General features: G+C 39.8%; 1 protein-coding gene across 1 annotated transcript in view; it reads right to left on the bottom strand.

Annotated features, from left to right (window-relative positions):
• Positions 1-23,850, bottom strand: part of PDE1A (phosphodiesterase 1A) — a 385,920-nt gene that overhangs the window by 44,068 nt on the left and 318,002 nt on the right. Inside the window, exons 9-11 of the mRNA XM_052658277.1 lie at positions 21,363-21,488; positions 15,808-15,909; positions 15,579-15,699 (exon numbers count right to left, since the gene is read on the bottom strand). Of these exons, the coding sequence (XP_052514237.1) occupies positions 15,579-15,699; positions 15,808-15,909; positions 21,363-21,488 (349 nt within the window). The remainder of the gene's footprint in view (positions 1-15,578; positions 15,700-15,807; positions 15,910-21,362; positions 21,489-23,850) is intronic.

Raw genomic sequence — 23,850 nt, 5'->3', positions numbered from 1 at the left:
CCAAAAGAGGAACTCCCCAGGTCAATAGGTGCCCAATATGCTTCTGGAGATCAGTGGAGAAATAACTCCAGAAAGAATGAAGGGATGGAACCAAAGCAAAAACAATACCCAGTTGTGGATGTGACTAGTGATAGAAGCAAGATCCGATGCTGTAAGAGCAATATTGCATAGGAACCTGGAATGTCAGGTCCATGAATCAAGGCAAATTGGAAGTGGTCAAACAAGAGATGGCAAGGGTGAACGTTGACATTCTAGGAATCAGAGAACTAAAATGGACTGGAATGGGTGAATTTAACTCAGATGACCATTACATCTACTACTGCAGGCAGGAATTCCTCAGAAGAAATGGAGTAGCTATCATGGTCAACAAAAGAGTCCGAAATGCAGTACTTGGATGCAATCTCAAAAATGACAGAATGATCTCTTCGTCTCCAAGGCAAACCATTCAATATCACAGTTATCCAAGTCTATGCCCCAACCAGTAACGCTGAACAAACTGAATTTGAACAGTTTTATGAAGACCTACAAGATCCTTTAGAACTAACACCCAAAAAAGATGTCCTTTTCATTATAGGGGACTGGGATCCAAAAGTAGGAAGTCAAGAAACACCTGGGGAAACTAGCAAATTTGGCCTTGGAATGCGGAATGAAGCAGGGCAAAGACTAATAGAGTTTTGCCAAGAAAATGCACTGGTCATAGCAAACACCCTCTTCCAACAACATAAGAGAAGACTCTACACATGGACATCACCAGATGGTCAACACCGAAATCAGATTGATTATATTCTTTGCAGCCAAAGATGGAGAAGCTCTATACAGTCAACAAAAACAAGACTGGGAGCTGACTGTGGCTCAGATCATGAACTCCTTATTGCCAAATTTAGACTTAAATTGAAGAAAGTAGGGAAAACCACTAGACCATTCAGGTATGACCTAAATCAAATCCCTTATGATTATACAGTGGAAGTGAGAAATAGATTTAAGGGTCTAGATCTGATATAGAGTGCCTGATGAACTATGGACTGAGGTTCGTGACATTGTACAGGAGACAGGGATCAAGACCATCCCCATGGAAAAGAAATGCAAAAAAGCAAAATGGCTGTCTGGGAAGGCCTTACAAATAGCTGTGAAAAGAAGAGAGGTGAAAAGCAAAGGAGAAAAGGAAAGATATAAGCATTTGAATGCAGAGTTCCAAAGAATAGCAAGAAGATAAGAAAGCCTTCTTCAGCGATCAGTGCAAAGAAATAGAGGAAAAGAACAGAATGGGAAAGACTAGAGATCTCTTCAAGAAAATTAGAGATACCAAGGGAACATTTCATGCAAAGATGGGCTCGATAAAGGACAGAAATGGCCTGGACTTAACAGAAGCAGAAGATATTAAGAAGAGGTGGCAAGAATACATGGAAGAACTATACAAAAAAGATCTTCACGACCCAGATAATCATGATGATGTGATCACTAATCTAGAGCCAGACATCTTGGAAAGTGAAGTCAAGTGGGCCTTAGAAAGCATCACTATGAACAAAGCTAGTGGAGGTGATGGAATTCCAGTAGAGCTGTTTCAAAGCCTGAAAGATGATGCGTGAAAGTGCTGCACTCAATATGCCAGCAAATTTGGAAAACTCAGCATTGGCCACAGAACTGGAAAAGGTTAGTTTTCATTCCAATTCCAAAGAAAGGCAATGCAAAAGAATGCTCAAACTACTGCACAATTGCACTCACCTCACATGCTAGTAAAGTAATGCTCAAAATTCTCCAAGCCAGACTTTAGCAATACATGAACCGTGAACTCCCTGATGTTCAAGCTGGTTTTTGAAAAGGCAGAGGAACCAGAGATCAAATGGCCAACATCCGCTAGATCATGGAAAAAGCAAGAGAGTTCCAGAAAAACATCTATTTCTGCTTTATTGATTATGCCAAAGCAGTTGACTGTGTGGATCACAATAAACTGTGGAAAATTCTGAAAGAGATGGGAATACCAGACCACCTGACCTGCCTCTTGAGAAATCTGTATGCAGGTCAGGAAGCAACCGTTAGAACTGGACATGGAACAACAGACTGGTTCCAAATAGGAAAAGGAGTATGTCAAGGCTGTATATTGTCACCCTGCTTATTTAACTTCTATGCAGAGTACATCATGAGAAATGCTGGACTGGAAGAAATACAAGCTGGAATCAAGATTGCCGGGAGAAATATCAATAACCTCAGATATGCAGATGACACCACCCTTATGGCAGAAAGTGAAGAGGAGCTAAAAAGCCTCTTGAAGAAAGTGAAAGAGGAGAGTGAAAAAGTTGGCTTAAAGCTCAACATTCAGAAAACGAAGATCATGGCATCTGGTCCCATCACTTCATGGGAAATAGATGGGGAAACAGTGTAAACAGTAGATACAGTGTCAGACTTTATTTTTTTGGGCTCCAAAATCACTGCAGATGGTGATTGCAGCCATGAAATTAAAAGACACTTACTCCTTGGAAGAAAAGTTATGACCAACCTAGATAGTATATTCAGAAGCAGCGACATTACTTTGCTGACTAAGGTCCACTTAGTCAAGGCTATGGTTTTTCCTGTGGTCATGTATGGATGTGAGAGTTGGACTGTGAAGAAGGCTGAGCACCGAAGAATTGATGGTTTTGAATTGTGGTGTTGGAGAAGACTCTTGAGAGTCCCTTGGACTGCAAGGAGATCCAACCAGTCCATTCTGAAGGAGATCAACTCTGGGATTTCTTTGGAAGGAATGATGCTAAAGCTGAAGCTCCAGAACTTTGGCCACCTCATGCGAAGAGTTGACTCATTGGGAAAGACTCTGATCCTGGGAGGGATTGGGGGCAGGAGGACAAGGGGACGACAGAGGATGAGATGGCTGGATGGCATCACGGACTCGATGGACGTGAGTCTGAGTGAACTTCAAGAGATGGTGATGGACAGGGAGGCCTGGCGTGCTGCGATTCATGGGGTCGCAAAGAGTCAGACACGACCGATCGACTGAGCTGAACTGAACTGAACTGACCATGAACTAGTCATCTTGGTGTGTTATTTGGCATTTGACAATCCAGCTCATGAATTTTCTGCTTTTTCCCCTCAATGCCAAATAACATTAGCAGATCTTCAGTATCAATAATTCATGACTAGACTGGTTTTTAAACTAACGAGGGACCTCCTTGGCTCAGCAGTAAAGAATCTGTCTGCAATATGCGAGACCCAAGTTCCATCCCTGGGTCAGGAAGATCCCCTGGAGGGGGGCAAGGAAACCCCTCAAGTACTCTTACCTAGCGAATCCCATGGACAGAAGAGCCTGGAAGGCTGCAGTCCATAGGGTCGCACAGAGTAGGGCGTGACTAAAGCGACCAAGCAGCAGCAGCTTGGTGGTGTAGTGGCTAAGGCACCACACTCCCAAAGCAGAGGGCCTGTGTTTGATTCCTGCTCAGGGAACTGGATCCCAATACTGCATCTAAGAATTCATATGCTGCAACTAAGAACCAGTACAGTCAAATAAATCAAATTAAACACTTTTTTAAAAAGTGTATGAGCATTTTGAAAGATCTTTCTACCTATAAACTAAGTTTTACTGAAACTCCCACAGCAAGTAATGAGGAACATATTCAATATTCTTACATTCTGTTTGCATGTGAGTAAAAATCGCTCAGTTGTGTCTGACTCTTTGTGACCCCATGGACTATACAGTCTATGGAATTCTCCAGGGCGGAATACTGTAGTGGGTAGCCTTTCCCTTCTCCAGGGGATTTTCAAACCCAGGGATTGAACCCAGGTTTCCTACATTACAGGCAGATTCTTTACCAGCTGAGCCACAAGGGAAGCCCCAGAATACTGGAGTGGGTTGCCTATCCCTTCTCCAGCAGATCTTCCCAACACAGGAATTGAACTGGGGTCTCCTGCATTGTAGGCAGATTCTTTATGAACTGAGCTACTGTCTGCATAAATCGTGTTTTACTGTAGTCTTATCAGAGAAAATTGAAATATCAATGATTTTTTTACTATGTGATCTTATCAATTGTAGATTAATTGAGCACAAATATTGAAGAACTCCATTTCTGTTTGGGCTAAATATCACAAGAGATGAAAGATTTAAAGGTGGCTGCTATGGACAAAGCTTTCTTCCTATGACAGCATGACTGCATGGTCAGTTGCTTAGTCGTGCCAGACTCTTTGTGACCCCATGGACCGTAGTCTGCCAAACTCCTCTGGCCTTGACATTTTCCAGGCAAGAAGACTGGAGTGGGTTGCTATTTCCTCTTCCAGGGGATCTTCCCAACCCAGGGACAGAACCTGCGTTTCTTGTGTCTCCTGCATTGGCAGGTGGATACTTTACCATTAGTGCTACCTGGGAAGCCATTAATTATGCCAAGCTTTATCAAACATTGGCTCTTTGCATTCACGGAGATTTGAAAGAGGAGAGAGGATACTCTCGAAGAGGGGAAAGGACAGATGGAATTCTCCAGTCAAGAATACTGGAGTGGGTTGCCATGCCCTCCTCTAGGAGATCTTCCCAACCCAACGATTGAACCTGGGTCTCTGACATTGCAGGTGGATTCTTTATCATCTGAGCCACCAGGGAAGCCCCTTAAGAGCACTGTTAGGACATATGATCTGGTCCTAAGATCAGGGGAAGAAAGGGAGTGGTCTACATTTACTGGCAGAGCCCATGTTACAAGGCAACACCTGTCTGAGAACTTCAGTTTCCTTTGTCTGCTTTCTCTAACATCTTTTCATCATGATCTTTACATTATGTCAATGTGTGGCTTTAAAGTTCTTACTGATATGTTTTCTGGTGCAATTCCTCTGAACCATGCCTCTGATTATGAGGGGTAGAAAGTTTGAAATCAGAATTGCTTGGGAAGATCTAGATATGGTCATCAAAGAATCAGTAGGTCAAGTAGCTACAGACAGGAATCTTTCACTATGTCACAACTTACAGAAAATAGAGAAAGAATTTCTGTGACCTCTTCCAGCAAACTTCGTCTACCTAATAGAGTTATCCTGAGGTTATCTAAGATAATTTATATGAAGTTTAAGGACACTACCTAATATATAGTCAGTAGTCAGTAATATTCGGAGAAGGCAATGGCACCCCACTCCAGTACTCTCGCCTGGAAAATCCCATGGATGGAGGAGCTTGGTGGGCTGCAGTCCATGGGGTTGCAAAGAGTCGGACACGACTGAGTGACTTCACTTTGGCTTTTCACTTTCATCCATTGGAGAAGGAAATGGCAACCCACTCCAGTGTTCTTGCCTGGAGAATCCCAGGGATGGGGGAGCCTGGTGGGCTGCTGTCTATGGGGTCACACAGAGTCGGACACGACTGAAGCGACTTAGCAGCTTAGCAGCAGCAGTCAGTAATATTAACTAATCAAAATCAGAGATGGTTAGATAGCATCACTGACTCAACGGACATGTAATTTAAGGAAACTTCATTAAGATACTGGAGGGCAAGGGAACCTGGGTGCTGCAGTCCATGGGGTCACAAAGAGTTGGACATGACTTAGCAACTGAATACCAACAACAAAAATCATAATTCATAATAGCAAAAGCACCTGCAAATTAGAGGTATTTATGGTGTGTGATGCATATGCAGGTCAGGAAGCAAAAGTTAGAACTGGACATGGAACAACAGACTGGTTCCAAATAGGAAAAGGAGTACGTCAAGGCTGTATATTGTCACCCTGCTTATTTAACTTCTATGCAGAGTACATCATGAGAAACGCTGGGCTGGAAGAAGCACAAGCTGGAATCAAGATTGCCGGGAGAAATACCAATAACCTCAGATATGCAGATGACACCACCCTTATGGCAGAAAGTGAAGAGGAGCTAAAAAGCCTCTTGACAAAAGTGAAAGAGGAGAGTGAAAAAGTTGGCTTAAAGCACATTCAGAAAACTAAGATCGTGGCATCCGGTCCCATCACTTCATGGCAAATAGATGGGGAAACAGTGGCTGCCTTTATTTTCCTGGGCTCCAAAAATCACTGCAGATGGTGATTGCAGCCATGAAATTAAAAGACGCTTACTCCTTGGAAGGAAAGTTATGACCAACCTCGATAGCATATTCAAAAGCAGAGACATTACTTTGCCAACAAAGGTCTGTCTAATCAAGACTATGGTTTTTCCAGTGGTCATGTATGGATGTGAGAGTTGGTCTGTGAAGAAAGCTGAGTGCCAAAGAACTGATGCTTTTGAACTGTGATGTTGGAGAAGACTCTTAAAGAGTCCCTTGGACTGTAAGGATATCCAGCCAGTCCAGCCTAAAGGAGATCAGTCCTGGGTGTTCATTGGAGGACTGATGCTGAAGCTGAAACTCCAATACTTTGGCCACCTGATGTGAAGAGCTGACTCATTGGGAAAGACCCTGATGCTGGGAAAGATTGAGGGCAGGAGGTGAAGGGGACGACAGAGGATGAGATGTTTGGATGGCATCACCGACTGGATGGACATGGGTTTGGGTGAACTCCGGGAGTTGGTGATGGACAGAGAGGCCTGGCGTGCTGTGGTCCATGGGATCGCAAAGAACTGGACATGACTGAGCAACTGCACCGAACTGAACTGATGCATAGCTCGGATGATGTTAAACTACATGAGAAAGGAGTAGTACTTAATTTACTTCTAATGGACTGGGGCATTGGCTTTCCCTTTCTATTTCCTAGATGGAATTGACATAACAGAAATTCTGTTTCTGAAACATTAATTTGTAGGCAGCATGGGGTGGCTTGGGATAAGTTAAAGATGAGGCTTGTGCTTCAAACCTGAATGAAAGGGAGACTTTGGGACTACAAATAGAAATAAGACAACATGTATGAGGGCTTGATTGAAAGACTATTATGAATTTTATTTTAACATGTTGAGAATAAAGTAAAAGAATAATATCATTAACAGCTTATTAAATAAAATGACATTACTATTATTAAAATAGAAATAAAGCTACTTATATGCTTCATGGGAAATGTAATATTGTAAATTCCTAATTGACATATGCAAAGATGATTAATTGCTTTTATTAGTTACAGTGTTGGTGATATTTTAAAAGATGTAGATTTATACCATTTAAATTCCTTGACCTGAAAATGATCATTTGGGCCTTAAAAAGGCATTGTGATGATTTATTTTCCATGAACTAAATTTCATAAAATGCTGGATGCTAAAATTTTCATATGGGACTTAGGCATTTGACAAATGTATGCAGGGTTGATCTTCCTACAGACGAAGTAGGAGATTTTATATTATACTTGCTTCTTGTACTGCACAATTGATTTAGAATATTAAACTTCCACTGCTAAAGACATTGAATGCTAAGGTGAGTTAATTATTTATTTATAAACATTTCAAGGTGTTATTTATTCTTTAGGGTGAATACAGGCCATGAGCACAAGATTAGTAGAGGGCCCTGTAGCCAGACTCTGAGGGAACCAGGAACCCTAAAGGACAAGGGAGACTCCTAAGGGAAAGGGAAAGATATGTAAAGAGAGAGTCGGGATACCTGAAGATGAGTTTGACAAACTTAACAATTTTCTTATTCTGTCCCTGAATAGGGAACATTTACTTTTCATCAAAGTGAAACCAGGGTCAAAAGCAATAGACACTGTGTAAATCAACTGGTTTATATATTTTTGGAGGTTGTGCTTTCATGCTAGCAATAGCAGGCCAAAAAAATAATTTTAAAAATAAAAAAACTTACTGAATACACGTATATTCTGAGGCATTGAATCAGACAAGTGACTGATGCAAAATTTTAGGTTCCTGGGTCATTAAAATCCTAAAAGATAATGCTGTTAAAGTGTTGCACTCAATATATCAGCAAATTTGGAAATATCAGCAGTGGCCAAAAGGCTAGAAAAGGTCAATTTTCATTCCAGTCCCAAAGAAGGGCAATGCTAAAGGATGTTCAAACTACTGCACAATTGCATTTGTTTCACATGCTAGCAAGGTTATGTGCAAAATCTTTCAAGCTAGGCTTCTGCAGTACATGAACTGAGAACTTCCAGATGTACAAGCTGGGTTTAGAAAAGGCAGAAGAGCTAGAGGTCAAATTGTCAAAAATCTGTTGAATCATGATGAAAGCAGGGGAATTCCAGAAAAACATCTACTTCATTGGCTACACTAAAGTCTTTGACTGTGTGGATCACAACTGTGAAATATTCTTAAAGTGATGGGAATATGAGTCCACCTTACTTGCTTCCTGAGAAACCTGTATATAGACCAAGAAGCAACAGTTAGAACTCGACATGGAACAATGGAGAGGCTCAAAATTGGGAAAGGAGTACAAGGCTGTATGTTGTCACCTTGTGTATTTAACTTACATGCAGAGTGTATATGTAAGTGATCAGTCATGTCCGACTTTTCGTGATGCGATGGACTGTAGCCTGCCAGATTCCTCTGTCCATGGAATTTTCCAGAAGGAGAACTGGAGTGGGTTTCCATGCCCTCCTCCAGGGGATCTTTCCGACTCAGAGACTGAACTGGCATCTTTTGCATTGGCAGGCAGATTCTTTACCCCCATGCTTCCTGGGAAGCCCTAGGTGTGCAGAGCATACCATGCAAAATGTCAAGCTGAATGAATCACAAGCTGGAATCAAGATTTCTGGGAGAAATATCAAAGACCTCAGATATGCATATTATACCACCCTAATGGCAGAAAATGAAGAGGAATTAAAGAACCTCCTGATAAGGGTGAAAGAGGAGAGTGAAAAAGCTGGCTTAAAACTCAACATTCGAAAAACTAAGATCATAGCATCTGGTCCCATCACTTCATGGCAAATAGAATGGGAAAAAGTGGAAATAGTGACAGATTTTATTTCCTTGGGCTCCAAAATTACTGCAAACAGTGACTGGAGCCATGAAATTAAAAGATGCTTCCTCCTCGGAAAGAAAGTTACCACAAACCTAGACACCATCTTAAAAAACAGAGATATCACTTTGGTCTAAAGAGCCAAAGTTATGGTTTTTCAGGTAGACATGTACTGATGTAGAATTGGACCATAAAGAAGGCTGAGCACCAAAGAACTGATCCTTTTGAGTTGTGGTGCTGGAGAAAACTTTTGAGAGTCCCTTGGACAGCAAGGAGATCAAACTAATCATTCCAAAGGAAATCAGTCCCGAATATTCATTGGAAGGACTAATGCTGAAACTCCAAATTTTGGCCACCTGATGTGAAGAGCTGACTCACTGGAAAAGACCCTAATGCTGGGAAAGATGAAGGGCTGGAGGAGAAGAGGGTAGCAGAGGATGAGATGGTTAGATAGCATCACAGACTCAATGGATGTGAATTTGATCAACCTCTAGGAGCTAGTGAAGGACAGGGAAACCTGGCATGCTGTAGTCCCTGGGGTTGCAAAGAGTTGGACTTGACTTAGTGACTGAATAGAGCAGAACCACTAAACTCAGTTATTTAACCAACAACTTAGTTATGCCCCTGAATCAGTGCATCTTTTCTTGGAGATGAGCCTGTAGGTAGAGGTTGAGAAAGTGGTTCCATCAACTTGGAAACTCAAGTAGCCTGATGTGCTCAGGCCTGATAGTTTATGTCTGTCTTAGCAATTCCCTTGGGGGTTGGAATTTCTTCTTTGAAAGGCCATAACAAAGAACTAATACACGTATACCTTAGAGATATTCTAGGCTGGGTTTCAGATGACCAAAATAAAGGAAGCATTGCAATAAAGTGAGCTATGAGTTTTTCTGTTTCCTAGTGTATATAAAAGTTATGTTTATCCCACACTGTAGTCTAATGTAGTCTAATAAGTGTGTACTTACATTATGCCTAAAAAAGCAATATACATAGCTTAATTTTAAAATAGTTTATTGATAGAAATTTTAGCCATCATCTGAGTCTTCAGTGAATTGTAATCTTTTTGCTAGTGGAGGGTTTTGAGTACTGATGGCTGCTTACTGATCAGGGTGATAGTTGCTAAAGGCTGGGGTGGCTGCGCCATTTCTTAAAATAAGAACACAATGTGGCACATCAATTGACTCTTCCTTTCATGAATGGTATCTCTGTAACATGTGGTATTGTTTGACAGCATTTTACCCATAGCAGAATTCTTTCAAAATTGAAGTCAACCCTCTCAAATTCTGCCACTGCTTTATCAACCAAGTTTATGTAATATTCTAAATCCTCTGTTGTCATTTCAGCAATTTTCACAGCATCTTCACCATGAATAGTTTACATATCAAGAAAAATCACTTTTTGATCATCCTTCAGAAGCAACTCCTCATTAATTAAAGTCTTATTATAATATTGCAGCAATTCAGTCACATTTTCAGGCTTCACATCTAATTCTAACTTTCCTCTTATTTCCACATCTACAGTTACTTCCTCCACTGAAGTCTTAAACTCCTCCAAGTCATCCCTGAGGGTTAGAATCAACTTTTATTAAACTCCTGTTAATGTCAATATCTTGACTTTTCACATGAATAACCAATGTTCTTAATGACATCTGGAATAGTGAATTATTTCCAGAAGGTTTTCAATTGCTTTGCTCAGATCCATCAGAGGAATCACTATCTATGGCAGATATAGTTTTATGAAATATAATTCTTACAAAATAAAACTTGAAAGTGGAAATTATTCTTTGATCTATGGCTTCAGAATGGATGTTGTGTCAACAGGCATGAAAACAACATTATCTTGTACATCTCCATTAAAGCTCTCAGATAACTGGTGCATTGCCAAAGAACTGTAATAATTTAAAAGGAATCTTTTCCTGAGCAATGGGTCTCAGCAATGGCCTTAAAATATTCAGTAAAGCATGTTGTCAACAGATGTGCTGTTGCCTGTCATTCAGGCTTTATTGTTCCATTTATAGAGTACACGTAGAACAAACTTAGCATACTTCTTGGGCTTCCCTGGTGGCTCAGATGGTAAAGAATCTGCCTGCAATGTGGGAGACCCAGGTTCGATACCTAGGTTGGGAAGATCCCCTGGAAAAGGAAATGACTACCCACTTCAGTATTCTTGCCTGGAAAAGCCCATGGATGGAGGAGCCTGGCAAGTTACAGTCCATGGGGTTGCAAAGAGTTGGATACGACTAAGTGACTAACACTAAGGGCCCTATGGATTTTCAGAACAGTAAGTGAGCAATGGCTTCAACTTTAAGTCACCAGTTGCATTAGCCCCTAACAAGTGAGTCAGTCTTTGAAGCTTTGAAGCCAGTTATGTACTTCCTCTTTAGCTATGAAAGTCCTAGATGTCATCATCTTCCCATAGAAAGCTGTTTCCTTACATTGAAAATCTGTTGTTTAATGAAGCAACCTTCCTAATTGTCTTACTTAGATCTTCTGGGTATCTTGAAGCACTTACTGCCTCACTTTGCACTTTTATGTTATAGAGATGGCTTCTTTCCTTTAACCTCAGGAACCAGCCTCTACTAGTTTCAAGGGTTTCTTCTGTAGCTTCCTCCCCTCTCAGGCTTCATAGATTTGAAGAGAGTTAGAGCCTTACTCTGGATTAGGCTTTGGCTTGAAGGAATGTTGTGGCTTTTTTGATCTAACTAGACCACTAAAATTTTCTTCGTATCAGTAATAAAACTATTTTGCTTTCTCATCATTCATGTGTTCACTGCAGTAGCACTTTTTATTTTCTTCACGAACTTTTTATTTGCATCCACAACTTGGCTAATCTGCAAAAGAGGCCCAGCTTTCAGCTCATCTCAGCTTCTGATGTGCCTTTTCTATTAAGCTGGGCTTCCCTGGTGGCTCAGATGGTAAAGAATCTTCCTGTAGTACAGGAGACCTGGGTTCAATTCCTGGGTTGGGAAGATCCCCTGGAGAAGGGAATCTCTAATATTCTTGCCTGGAGAATTCCATGGATAAGGGAGCCTGGCAGGCTATAGTCCATGGGGTCGCAAATAGTCAGACATGACTGAGTGACTAACACATACATTCTATTAAGCTTAATCATTTCTAGCTTTCAATTTAAAGGGAGAGATGTGCAACTCTTCCTTTCCCGTGAACACTTTGAGGCCATTATAGGATTGTTAATTTGTCAAATTCCAATATTGTCCTGTCTCAGGGAATAGGGAAGCCCAGGGAGAAGGAGAGAGACAGGGGAATGGCCAGCTAGTCAGTGAGTGGTCAGAACACAAACAACATTTATCAGTTAATATCACCTTCTTGCACAGGAGTGGTTTGTGGCACCCCAAAATGATTGCAATAGTAACATCAAAGGTCACTGATCATATAATACATATAACAAAAACATATAATAATAACACATATAGTAATAGTGAAAAATACATAACAAATACATTGTTATATTTAGCCACTGAGTTATTGTTTAGTCACTGAGTCATGTCTGACTCTTTTGCGACCCCATGGACTGTAGCCTGCCAGGCTCCTTCTGTCCATGAGATTTCCCAGGCAAGAATCTCGGAGTGGGTTGCCATTTCCTTCTCCAGGGGATCTTTCCAACCCAGGGATCGAAACTCTATCTCCTGCATTGCCAAGCGAGTTTTTTTTCCACTGAGCCGCCAGAGAAACCTAAGCAAATATATATATAACAATAACAATAAAAACATAAATATAACAATAAAAAATAAAAACATAAAAGACTGTGAGAATTACCAAAACCTGACATAGAGACATGAGGTAAACAAATGTCAGAAAAATGTCACTGATAGACTTGCTGTATGCAGGATTGCCACAAACTTTCAATTTGTAAAACCAAGCAAAAAAAGCAGTAACTGCAAAGCAGAATAAAATGAGGCACAATAAGTGAATTATGTCTCTAAATATTTTAACTCTTCCTTAACAGAGTGAAATGCTCTGACAGCTGTCAATAAGATGTCAAACCCAGTGATTTAATGGCACATTTTTCTTTTTTCATTTCTGCATTTTCTCTGAAGCCAAAACAATTTCTATAGTTTTAAAGTAATGAAGAAGATTTTTAAAAGGGTGAAGTACAGGTATCTTGAGAAACCTCCTTCACTGAAGCACTTTTAATCTCAGAAGTGACATCCGCAGCAAGCACATAGCAAGCTCCTGACCACAGGCATGAAGGGCACTCTAAGACTGAGGGTAGAATTTGAGGGATCACCATTTCTTTTGGGAGATTTAATTGTGAAAGGAGGGGAAGATGCACTAGTTTGGCCTTCTTGAAACAACTTACTTAAGGGAGTTAGCTCATCTAATTACTCCCCTTCGTTCCTTCTAAAAAATGGGCCCTCCTACATGCACCACAACTAGAGTCCACACACCTCTACAAAAGATTCCGCAGGACACAAGGAAGATCCCACATGCTGCAACTAAGACTTGGCCTGGTCAAGTAAATAAATAAAAATAAAACAATTGTGTGAGTCATGGCTGAGACCCCATAGATTGCTTCAGGATGGAGCTGGTCACCAGAGAGAATAACCACATGATTAGAGGCCTGGAATACTGGGGCAGCCTGCTCTCCTGGTATGAAAGGAGGGCTGGTGATTGACTTCCATCATATTGGCCAATGATTTAGTCAATCATGCCTATGAAATGAACCCCCCATAAAAACTCCTGGCCCCAAAGCACATGTTGGTTGGTGATCACACTGTACCAGGAAGGTGGCATACCCTGTCTCTATGGGGAGAGAGCATGGAAGTTCCATGACTGGGGCCCTTCCAGACCTTGTCCTTTATACATCTTTATTTGGCTGTTCTGAGTTGTAGTCTTTATAATAAAATTATAATTGTAAGTGTAGAAAGTTCCTGAGTTACTTGACACACTATACTCTAGAACCCCAAGTGGGACAGAGACAGAAGAGGGACTCCATAGAGGAAAAAACTCGTATCCATGTTGTAGAGAACGCTGGTCATTGTCCACGCTGATGAAGTAAAAATTCACATTTCAAGGCAATACGAGGAAAATTTAAGCATAATTCCCTGCTCTGCCCACTTGGGCCTTTTCCCTCCCCTCAAGTGTTCATTGTGCACGTGCATTATGAGTGAACCAAAACTCCCCAGGGGCAGAAATACCTGCTTAATCATAAAGATGAATTTTTCTCCTTCTGGCACCAGCCATTCACTCCTTAGAAAATAACATAACTTTTTCAGCATCACAAGGAGTCAAGATGACCCACTGCTTGCTTTGTATGTGCAGCCATCTTTGATGAACTTTATGTACAATGCCAATACATCATTTCCCTTAAAGACAGTGATTGGTGCACAACAGACTGGTCAGGTGACCTGGGGAGATATGGACCATACCTAACGGAAGTTCTTAAGTACTCACTTATAAACTTATTAGTGTTACTAACTCCATCATTTGTATTCTGCTGATTTTTCATGATTATTGTTTCTTGTGTTACCAAATGTGTGGCTGAGACTCAAATAAAATTAATGATTAGGCGGCTTGAAACAATTGATCAAATACTCAGTTCTATAGGATCAATGATTATAAAAGTGTAACTCTAGGTATGGGAAGAAGCAACAAGATGAAACCCTTTCCTGAAGTATAACAGAATAGTATGACAAGTCTTCCAGAAGTTTTTGGCCACCGGTAATGAGTACAGTCCAGTAATAGTATATTGAGTGGGTTTTCAATGAAACACTTGCCTGACATGGGAATGAGCATTCCTAGCACCATGGGACAAATTGTTCATGAAATGTCTCCTAAATCTTGGTCAAAATTAGGACCTAAAGGGAAGGGATTGTAAAATAAAGAATATTGCCCACCATCGAGTTCTACAAGAAGTCTTTAGCCACTGTGGTTGCTGATTTATAACACACACTGAAAAGAATTCAGAGTGAAGAGTAGAATGAGGTACTTTGTGCTAGGGAAATGGACAGAACTGGCCCTTAGACAGTTAAATATTTTCAGCAGAAATTTCTTATGAACCTGGATTCTTGTATCTTCCCATACTTAGAAAAGCATAACTAAGATGTCTGTTCCTAGTGACTAGCAGCAACTTTCTGTGGAGACATGTACTTGATTACACGCACCCCCTTGCCAAAATCACATATATACTGTCCTCCCCCTTTACCTCTTCAGAACAGTTCTCAGAACTCTCTGAGAGACTTTCTTAGGTTATAATTCTCAGTTTGACTCAAACAAAATTTTCCATTTCTTTCTTGTGTTGGCTATTGATTAATTTTTTGTTGACAATATCCAGACTTGCTTTTTCATATAACAATAGCTTCTTGCAGTTAGGTACATGTTCATCCAGCTAAAAACTATATTTCTCAGCTATCCTTGTAAATATGCATGTGTAAGAAAATTCCAAATGAAAAGATGTATGCAGAAGTGTTATACATCCTCTCTTTCCCTTTTTATGATGAAAGGTATTTTCTGTCTTTGAAAACTCTAACCCTAGCATTTTACCTTTCAATAGCAGATAACAGCTCTAATCTGTTCATATCTTTCTCTCTTAGCTTAGCATCTAAGATCCAAGAACTGACCCTCTTTAAAACATGTATAATACTACATAGGATTATTTAATACGTTTATCTGAGAGATTAATAAATTCTGCCTGAAGTACCAAGAATGCAATGTGGCCAGTTGGTAATATCACATCACAAGGTCTGGATTCTGTACAGAAAAGATGTATGTTAATATGCACAGCCACTATTTCCAAAAGCATTTGCACAGACACAGTGTGAAAGAGGCACCTGTAGGAAAAACTCCTCCATTAGGGCCATGGTCCATCGGTGGTGCAGCTTCCAGGATTTGGCTGGGTGACTGATGTCTGCTGCATGGAGAATCAGGGACATGGTTTTGGCTTTGTCAAGCCTGTCAAAACAAGGGCATGCTCAAATTATCAGAACAAAATAACCAACTACAGTCTTTTCCAAGTCCAAGCCCACAGATCTTTAACATGAAAACAAAATTATAACCTACCCTTCAGGTTGCTGCAAACTATTTCTTATATTTTTAATTTGCTGGAAGTGACCCGACATGTCTGTAGACAAAACCATTTCAATCACTAGGTTCCGAAGATCCCTGTGGAGTCATCAAAAGCAGAAAGGTTTGGCCTTTTTCCTTTGTTCTCAGGTGAAACATTTAATATTAAGAATTACATTTTATTTTTTCTAATGGTATGAGCAGAAAAGATGCTATATTTTTAAATATAAAAGAGCTTATAGAAGTTTGGCTTTAGGATGTTGCCAGGAGAACAATCCGTGAATGATGCTGTGTAACATCTCCTTTTAAAGAACTGGATGCTTTCCCTCCCAATACACAACCCTTCCCCACTCATACTATCTAAATATTACTTTTAGAAATAATTAATATCAGAAAGGATCCTAACCAATTTTAGAGAAAAACCACTCTAAAGGAAGAATTTACTATTAATAAAACTACCACCATTATTCAATATTTATTCAATCCAGACAGTGTTTTAAGAGCTTTTTATGTGAGGGGCACTATTATTTCCAATCCAAGAGGATTGAGTTGTTTGCCCAGTCACACAGCTAGTATATAGCAGAGGTAAGACTCAACTGCAAGAGTAGTACTACCAAAGCTGACAGTTGGACCACTCCATTGTAACAAGTTTCCATCATAAGAACTCCAGGAAACCAAGACTATAAGTGCCTGGGAATTCTCTGTTTAAGCTCTGGGGACCTTGAGCCTACATATCATAGATAGAGCTATTGGTACTGTTGAAATTGTAACCAAGACACTGTAAATATGGTGACCATATCACAGAGACTATTCATGAATAAATCATTCTCACACCAAGCAGGAGATGACTGAAGTGACCTAGCAGCAGCAGCAGCAGCAGCAAAGCCTTGCATGTTCTACAACTCATTCCTTGCTCAGTACAGATAGGTAAAAAAGTCACTTATGCTGGAAATCATATTTTATTTTTATTCTGTGGCCAGTAGAGTAAGCTAAATTACAAGTGTATGACAAACTTGAATTATGATCTTGTGTCAAAGATGTTTTACCTAAAGTTGGTATGATTGAATGATTTGTTTTAAAAACAACACAGATTGGAGATTCTTGCTGAAAATTATGGGTGCTCAATCCATCTGGGTTTTTAGGATGGGAGCAATGAGAAAACAATACTCTGATTAGTTACTGGTCATGATATCGCATAGCCTGCTTAGAATATACTTTTACCCAAATATTAAGGGAATGGAAGATATCAAAGAAGTTAATACAATTATTCTCAATTAGATTTTTTCTTCTAAATTATGAGATATCCATGCTATAATACCAACTGTACCAAAACATTCATGTTAAGTAGGAAAAATGAGAGAAAAGCTTTATGAAATCTGTAAGATTTAATAAATACATTGTAGTTTGCAGATGTAATGTGAAAAAAGAAACAACAGACCCAAAATGCATTATTTGTGCTAAACCTATATCAAATCAAGATTCAATACCTAATTTATAGTTTTAACCTCCCCCAGGAGTAAAAACTTAAACCAGTCAAATATCTGGTCAGCACTAGGGAGGAAATCTGCCTGACAGACCCCTATTATCCCCCCCAAAAAGGTGATTTTGCCTGAAACAATCAGATCCTTGCTAGAATAACTTTCTTGTCTTGCCTCTTTCTACTTATAAAATTCTGCCATTTTGTACAGTTATTAGGAGCTCCTTTTTATCTTCTAGATGGGATTTTGCCCAATTCATGAATTGTTGAATAAAGTCAATAAGATCTTTAAAATTTACTCAGTTGAATTCTGTTTTGTAACAGTAATCAGTAAATGCTAGGTGTTATCAATAATCAACTAATAATATATCAATAAACTAGTACACAAAGGAAATGTGTTCTTTGTAAATTTTTCTTGCCAAAATTTAAAATCGCTGCATTTATGGTTACTAAAGTTACTTGAAGAAATAGATATGCAAACAGAAAACCTACAAGTCTTTAAAAAGCTATCCATATTTTAATTCTTAGTGAAATAGGATTAAGGTTATACTAGCAAATGCATTTTTATAGCTTTTGGAAACAGTGTTGGATTTATTAAATTCTACCATATCATAAATCATATATAAGTCAACTCATAAATCATGTGATATTGCTTCAGGGAAGAAGCCAATTCTGACTCCATGCTGGAGCTATCTCTTTTATTTGTTTTCTGTTGCTTTTGTTATTGTAATCATACAGAATGGTTTGCCCCAGAGAATCTTGCCCCAATACCTGACTGTTAAACTAAACTGCCTTTGCTCACAACCCTGTCCACCTGTGGATGGCAGGAAGGAAGAAATTAACACATTCCCTGCCTGAGGTTTGCCATTCTAGGAGATGTTTGCAACATTAATAGCCTTTGCACTTTGATTTCTCACCTCCCCTCACCTCTAGATATAAAAGAACCTGGCATCCAGACACCAATAAGATAGCTATTTTGAGGTGCTAGCCTTCCATCTTCTCTGTCTGCCTGCTCCCCAATTAAAGTCTCTTCCTTGCCTCAACACCATCTCTAGGATTCATTGGCCTATTGTGCAGCAAACAGAGCAAGCTTGGACCCAGTAACAATATTCTGGTATTTGTTAAACAAATTTGGGAATTTCCTGGCAGTCCAGTTGTTAGGACTTGGTGTGCTTATTGCCAGGGTCACAGGTTCAATCCCTCGGGGAATTATGATCCCATAAGCTGTGTGGCATGGCCAAAAAAAAAAAAATTATAAAACCAGTCAATTAGGATGTTTTGTACAGTAAGCTACTTGTTTTGTACAGTAAGCTACTGTACAAAAATATAAAATATAGGAGCAAACTATAAGAATAAATAATAAAGATGTTAAAGAAAAAAGTGCAATAGAAAAATAACACATTGAAACAGCAACAGAATCAACTTAGAGAAGAAGATGGTTAATTCAAAGGAATAACAAAAATTAATAATGCAAATATAACCCCTGGGAAGGATAATCATTGATAAAGAAATAAATTAATATTCTAAATGGAAATAGTCAATCTCTGGGACCTTAGGAACCAAATCTGCACCTGCTTCTACCCTTTCCCTTCTATTTTCCACATACCCAACAGTGGTGCCTTTTATGATTAGATCCCAGCCTTCCTAGGTTGGTGACCCAACTGGGCTGTTTCCTGTGGAATGAAATGTAAGACCTGAACTGGGTTCCCAAAGCAAAATGTCTCTTTCCTCCCATGTTAGAGCTTTTTCTATGTCTGTAAAAATGAGCCCATATTTTTTCTGGCCTTGAAAATCCAGAAAATTTCAATCTTTGAAAAAAATAACCATGGGAAATTAGGACTTCTTTAAAACTCTAAATTAACCTCTTATTTCTTTATTTTAAGGCAGACCTTAATCCCAGGTTACTTCTTTGGACATTTCCTTTCAGCTTGATTTAAATGAAAAAACAAACAAATCTTTGATGTTTGCATCTGAATAGGATTTTTTTCAGTGCATTAACTGATTTAATGAAATCTTTGTTAAAGATAAAGGCTTTTTAAAAAATATAAGTAGGTCACAGAATACTAGGGATGTCAGTTCAGTTCACTCAGTCGTGGCCGACTTTTTGTGACCCCATGGACTGCAGGAAGCCAGCCCTCCCTATTCATCACCAACTCCCAGAGTTTACTCAAACTCATGTCCATTGAGTTGGTGATGCCATCCAACCATCTCATCCTCTGTTGTCCCCTTCTCCTTCTGCCTTCAATCTTTCCCAGCATCAGGGTCTTTTCCAACAAAGTATTGGAGTTTCAGCTTCAGCATCAGTCCTTCCAGTGAATATTCAGGACTGATCTCCTTTAGGATGGACTGGTTGGATTTCCTTGCAGTCCAAGGGACTCTCAAGAGTCTTCTCCAACACCACAGTTCAAAAGCATCAATTCTTCGGTGCTCAGCTTTCTTTATAGTCCAACTCTTACATCCATACGTGACTACTGGAAAAACTATAGCCTTGACTAGATGGACTTTTGTTGACAAAGTAGTGTCTCTGCTTTTCAATATGCTGTCTAGGTTGGTCATAACTTTTCTTCCAAGGAGCAAGCATCTTCTAATTTCATGGCTGCAGTCACCATCTGCAGTGATTTTGTTGCCCTCCCAAAAGTGTTGGAGCCCCCAAAACACCAAGGTGAAGGAATAGATCAAGATCATCGTGGAGGATCTAGAATTAGTCCTGGGCAACCTGAAGGATGTAGCCAAGGAACTTAAGGAACATGTTTATAGTCTATTGATCACAGTTTTGTGTGGAGAGGAGATACCCCATGTCCAAGATCAGGAGCGGCAGCTGTGCTTTGCTGGACCAGTCATGAGGAGATATCCCATGTCCAAGGGCAAAGGAGAAGCCCCAGCAAGACGTTAGGAAGGGGAATTCACGTTTAGAATCAAACTCCATTCCTGCCAGAGACGCTCAGAGGGCTCAAACAAACCTTGTGCGCACTGGGACCCAGAGACCCCACAAAGACTGAGACAGAACTATGTTTGATCATCTCCTGTGGAGGTACGGGTCAGCAGTGGACTGCCGCAGGGACGGGGGCTCTGGGTGCAGCAGACGTGGATATGGCATAAGCCCTCTTGGAGGAGGTCACCATTAACCCCGCCATAGAGCTAACTAGGGACGTACTTACATTAAAAAATCTCTATGTTTATCTGAAATTTACACTTAATTGTATGTCCTTTATTTTTATTTGATATATCTAGCAATCCTACAGTAAATGAAGGGGATAATGATGACCAGGAAACGTATGCTGAGTGGAAGGGGTACATCTTATTACTTTCTCCTACATGGCAATAAGCAATACCTTTTCATGTAAATTTTTTTTTTTAAGAATACAGATGGTTTGGAGAAATATTTATGATTACCCTCTGCATCTAGGTCATTTTAGCATATTTGTAGCTTTTCCCCCAAATAGTGAATTTTTGTTTTTTAAAAAAGCTCATATCCACATATAAAAAAGTAACATATGAAGGAATCAGACACAAAAATTCTGAATTAATGTAAGACCACATATTGGTACAACTGAGCAGAACTCCATTCCAAGGAGGGCTCTCCTGGTGGCTCAGATGGTAAAGAATCAGCCTGCAATGCAGGAGATGCAGGAGACGCAGGTTCGATCCTTAGATCAGGCAGATCCACTAAAGAAGGTAATGGCTACTCACTCCCCAATTCTTGCCTGGAGAAGTCCATGGACAGAGGAGCCTGGAGGCCACAGTTCATGTGGTCATAAAGAGTCAGACATGACTCAGTGACTAAGCATTTTAGCACCATTTCAAGGAGTATGTAATTATGTATCTTAAGGTGTTATGCAGTATGTGGTCTTATGGATTGGTTATGATGCATATAGATGTTGAATTGGCCTTGAAATAGTTCAGCTCCATCTACAGAGCCTTGTTCCTGAATAGTCTTCCAGTACTAATCTTCCAGTTAAGGGGAATTTAGTTTGTTTTGTGATTAAAGGATTGACTTTCATCTGTTTTCTTCATGTTAAATCATACAACATTTTCCTTGAAATTAAATTTCCTCTATATTTCCTCTGAAACTCACCTCCAGTCATCTTTGGATAAATTTACCAGGACATTCATTTCTTCTTCTTGCATAAGTCGATAAGCTGCACTCACATGGTGATTTTCAAGGACAGAGCGATCGTTATACAAAATGGCAACATCTGACCTAAGAAATAAAAGCAAAATGCCTACTAGAGGATTTCTTCAGATCTCATGAGTATCTATTGAAAATACCCAAGTCATAAGGCATATTAATATCAGTAAAATCCAATAATTGAACACCTAAATTTACAGAGGTACTTAGTTTCCTTATTTTTTAAAACTGTATAACAATTTTAAAAAACAGACTTTATCTTTTACAGCAATTTTAGGATTAAAACAAAATTGAGCAGAATGTACAGAGATCTGCCCTATACCCCTTGGTCCCACACATGCATAGCCTCTCCAATTATTTACATTCCCAACCACAGAGGTACATTTATTAGAACTGATGAACCTACATTAAACATCGGTATCAGAGACCATAGTTTCCATTAAGGGTTTACTCTTAGTGGTGTAAATTTTATGGGATTGGACTAATATATAATGACATGTATCTATCATTAATGTATTATACAGAGTATTTTCACTGCCCTAGAAATCCTTTGTGATCTGCCAATTCAGACTTCACTTCCCATCCCCTTAACACCGGGCAACCACTTTTTTTTTTTTATTGTCTTCACAGTTTTGCCTTTTCCAGAATGTCATATGACTCTATGTAGCCTTTTCAGATTGGATTCTTATACCTTTTAGTATGCATGGAAGCTACCTTCATATCATTTCATGGCTTGATAGTTCAATTCTTCTGAGCACTAACTAATATTACATTATTTAGGTATATCACACTTTATTTATCCACTCAGCTGTTAAATGGCATATTAGTAGCTTTCAAGTTTTAGAAATTATTAATAAAGCTGCTATAAATATCCACGTGCAGGTTTTCATGTGTACATAAGTTTTCAGCTGCTTTGGATAAATACCAAGGAAAGTAATTATCAGCTCATATGGTGAGAATATATTTAGTTTCATAAGAAACTACCAAACTGTCTTCCAGTATGGTTGTACCATTTTGCATTCCCATCAGTAATGCCTGAGAGTTCCTGTTGATTAACATCTTCACTAGTGTTTGGTGTGTCAATGTTCTGGATTTTAGCCTTTCTAATAGATGTATAGTGATATCTCATTGTTTAATTTCCATATCCTTCAATTCAGTTCAGTCACTCAGTCATGTCCGACTCTTTGCGACCCCATGAATTGCAGCATGCCAAACCTCCAAGTCCAACACTAACTCCCGGAGTGCACCCAAACTCATGTGCATTGAGTCGGTGATGCCATCCAGCCATCTCATCCTCTGTCATCCCCTTCTCCTCCTTCCCCCAATCCCTCCCAGCATCAGGGTCTTTTCCAATGAGTCAACTCTTCACATGAGGTGGCCAAAGTACTGGAGTTTCAGCTTCAGCATCAGTCCTTCCAATGAACACCCAGGACTGGTCGCCTTTAGGATGGACTGGTTGGATCTCCTTGCAGTCCAAGGGACGCTCAAGAGTCTTCTCCAACACCACAATTCAAAACCATCAATTCTTCGGCGCTCAGCTTTCTTCACAGTCCAACTCTCACATCCATACATGACCACTGGAAAAACCATAGCCTTGACTAGACGGACCTTTGTTGGCAAAGTAATGTCTCTGCTTTTTAATATGCTATCTAGGTTGGTCATAACTATTCTTCCAAAGAGTAAGCGTCTTTTAATTTCATGGCTGCAGTCACCATCTGCAGTGATTTTTGGAGCCCCTAGAAATAAAGTCTGACACTGTTTCCACTGTTTCCCCATCTATTTCCTATGAAGTGATGGGATCAGATGCCATGATCTTCATTTTCTGAACGTTGAGCTTTAAGACAACTTTTTCACTCTCCTCTTTCACTTTCATCACGAGGCTTTTTAGTTCCTCTTCACTTTCTGCCATAAGGGTGGTGTCATCTGCATATCTGAGGTTATTGATATTTCTCCCAGCAATCTTGATACCAGCTTGTGCTTCTTCCAGCCCAGTGTTTCTCATGATGTACTCTGCATAAAAGTTAAATAAGCAGTGTGACAATATACAATCTTGACACACTTCTTTTCCTATTTGGAACCAGTCTGTTGTTCCATTTCCAGTTCTAACCGTTGCTTCCTGACCTGCATACAGATTTCTCAAGAGACAGGTCAGGTGGTCTGGTATTCCCATCTCTTTCAGAATTTTCCAGAGTTTATTATGATCCTCATAGTCAAAGGCTTTGGCATAGTCAATAAAGCAGAAATAGATGTTTTTCTGGAACTCTCTTGCTTTTTCCATGATCTAGTGGATGTTGGCAATTTGATCTCTGGTTCCTCTGCCTTTTCTAAAACCAGCTTGAACATCTGGAAGTTCATGGTTCATGTATTGCTGAAGCCTGGCTTGGAGAACTTTGAGCATTACTTTACTAGCATGTGAGATGAGTGCAATTGTGCG

The sequence above is a fragment of the Budorcas taxicolor genome, chromosome 2 (genome assembly GCF_023091745.1).
Source record: "Budorcas taxicolor isolate Tak-1 chromosome 2, Takin1.1, whole genome shotgun sequence".
NCBI classification, from domain to species: domain Eukaryota; kingdom Metazoa; phylum Chordata; class Mammalia; order Artiodactyla; family Bovidae; genus Budorcas; species Budorcas taxicolor.
The sequence above is the reverse complement of the archived record's forward strand: the minus strand, read 5'-3'. Positions and strand labels throughout refer to the sequence as shown.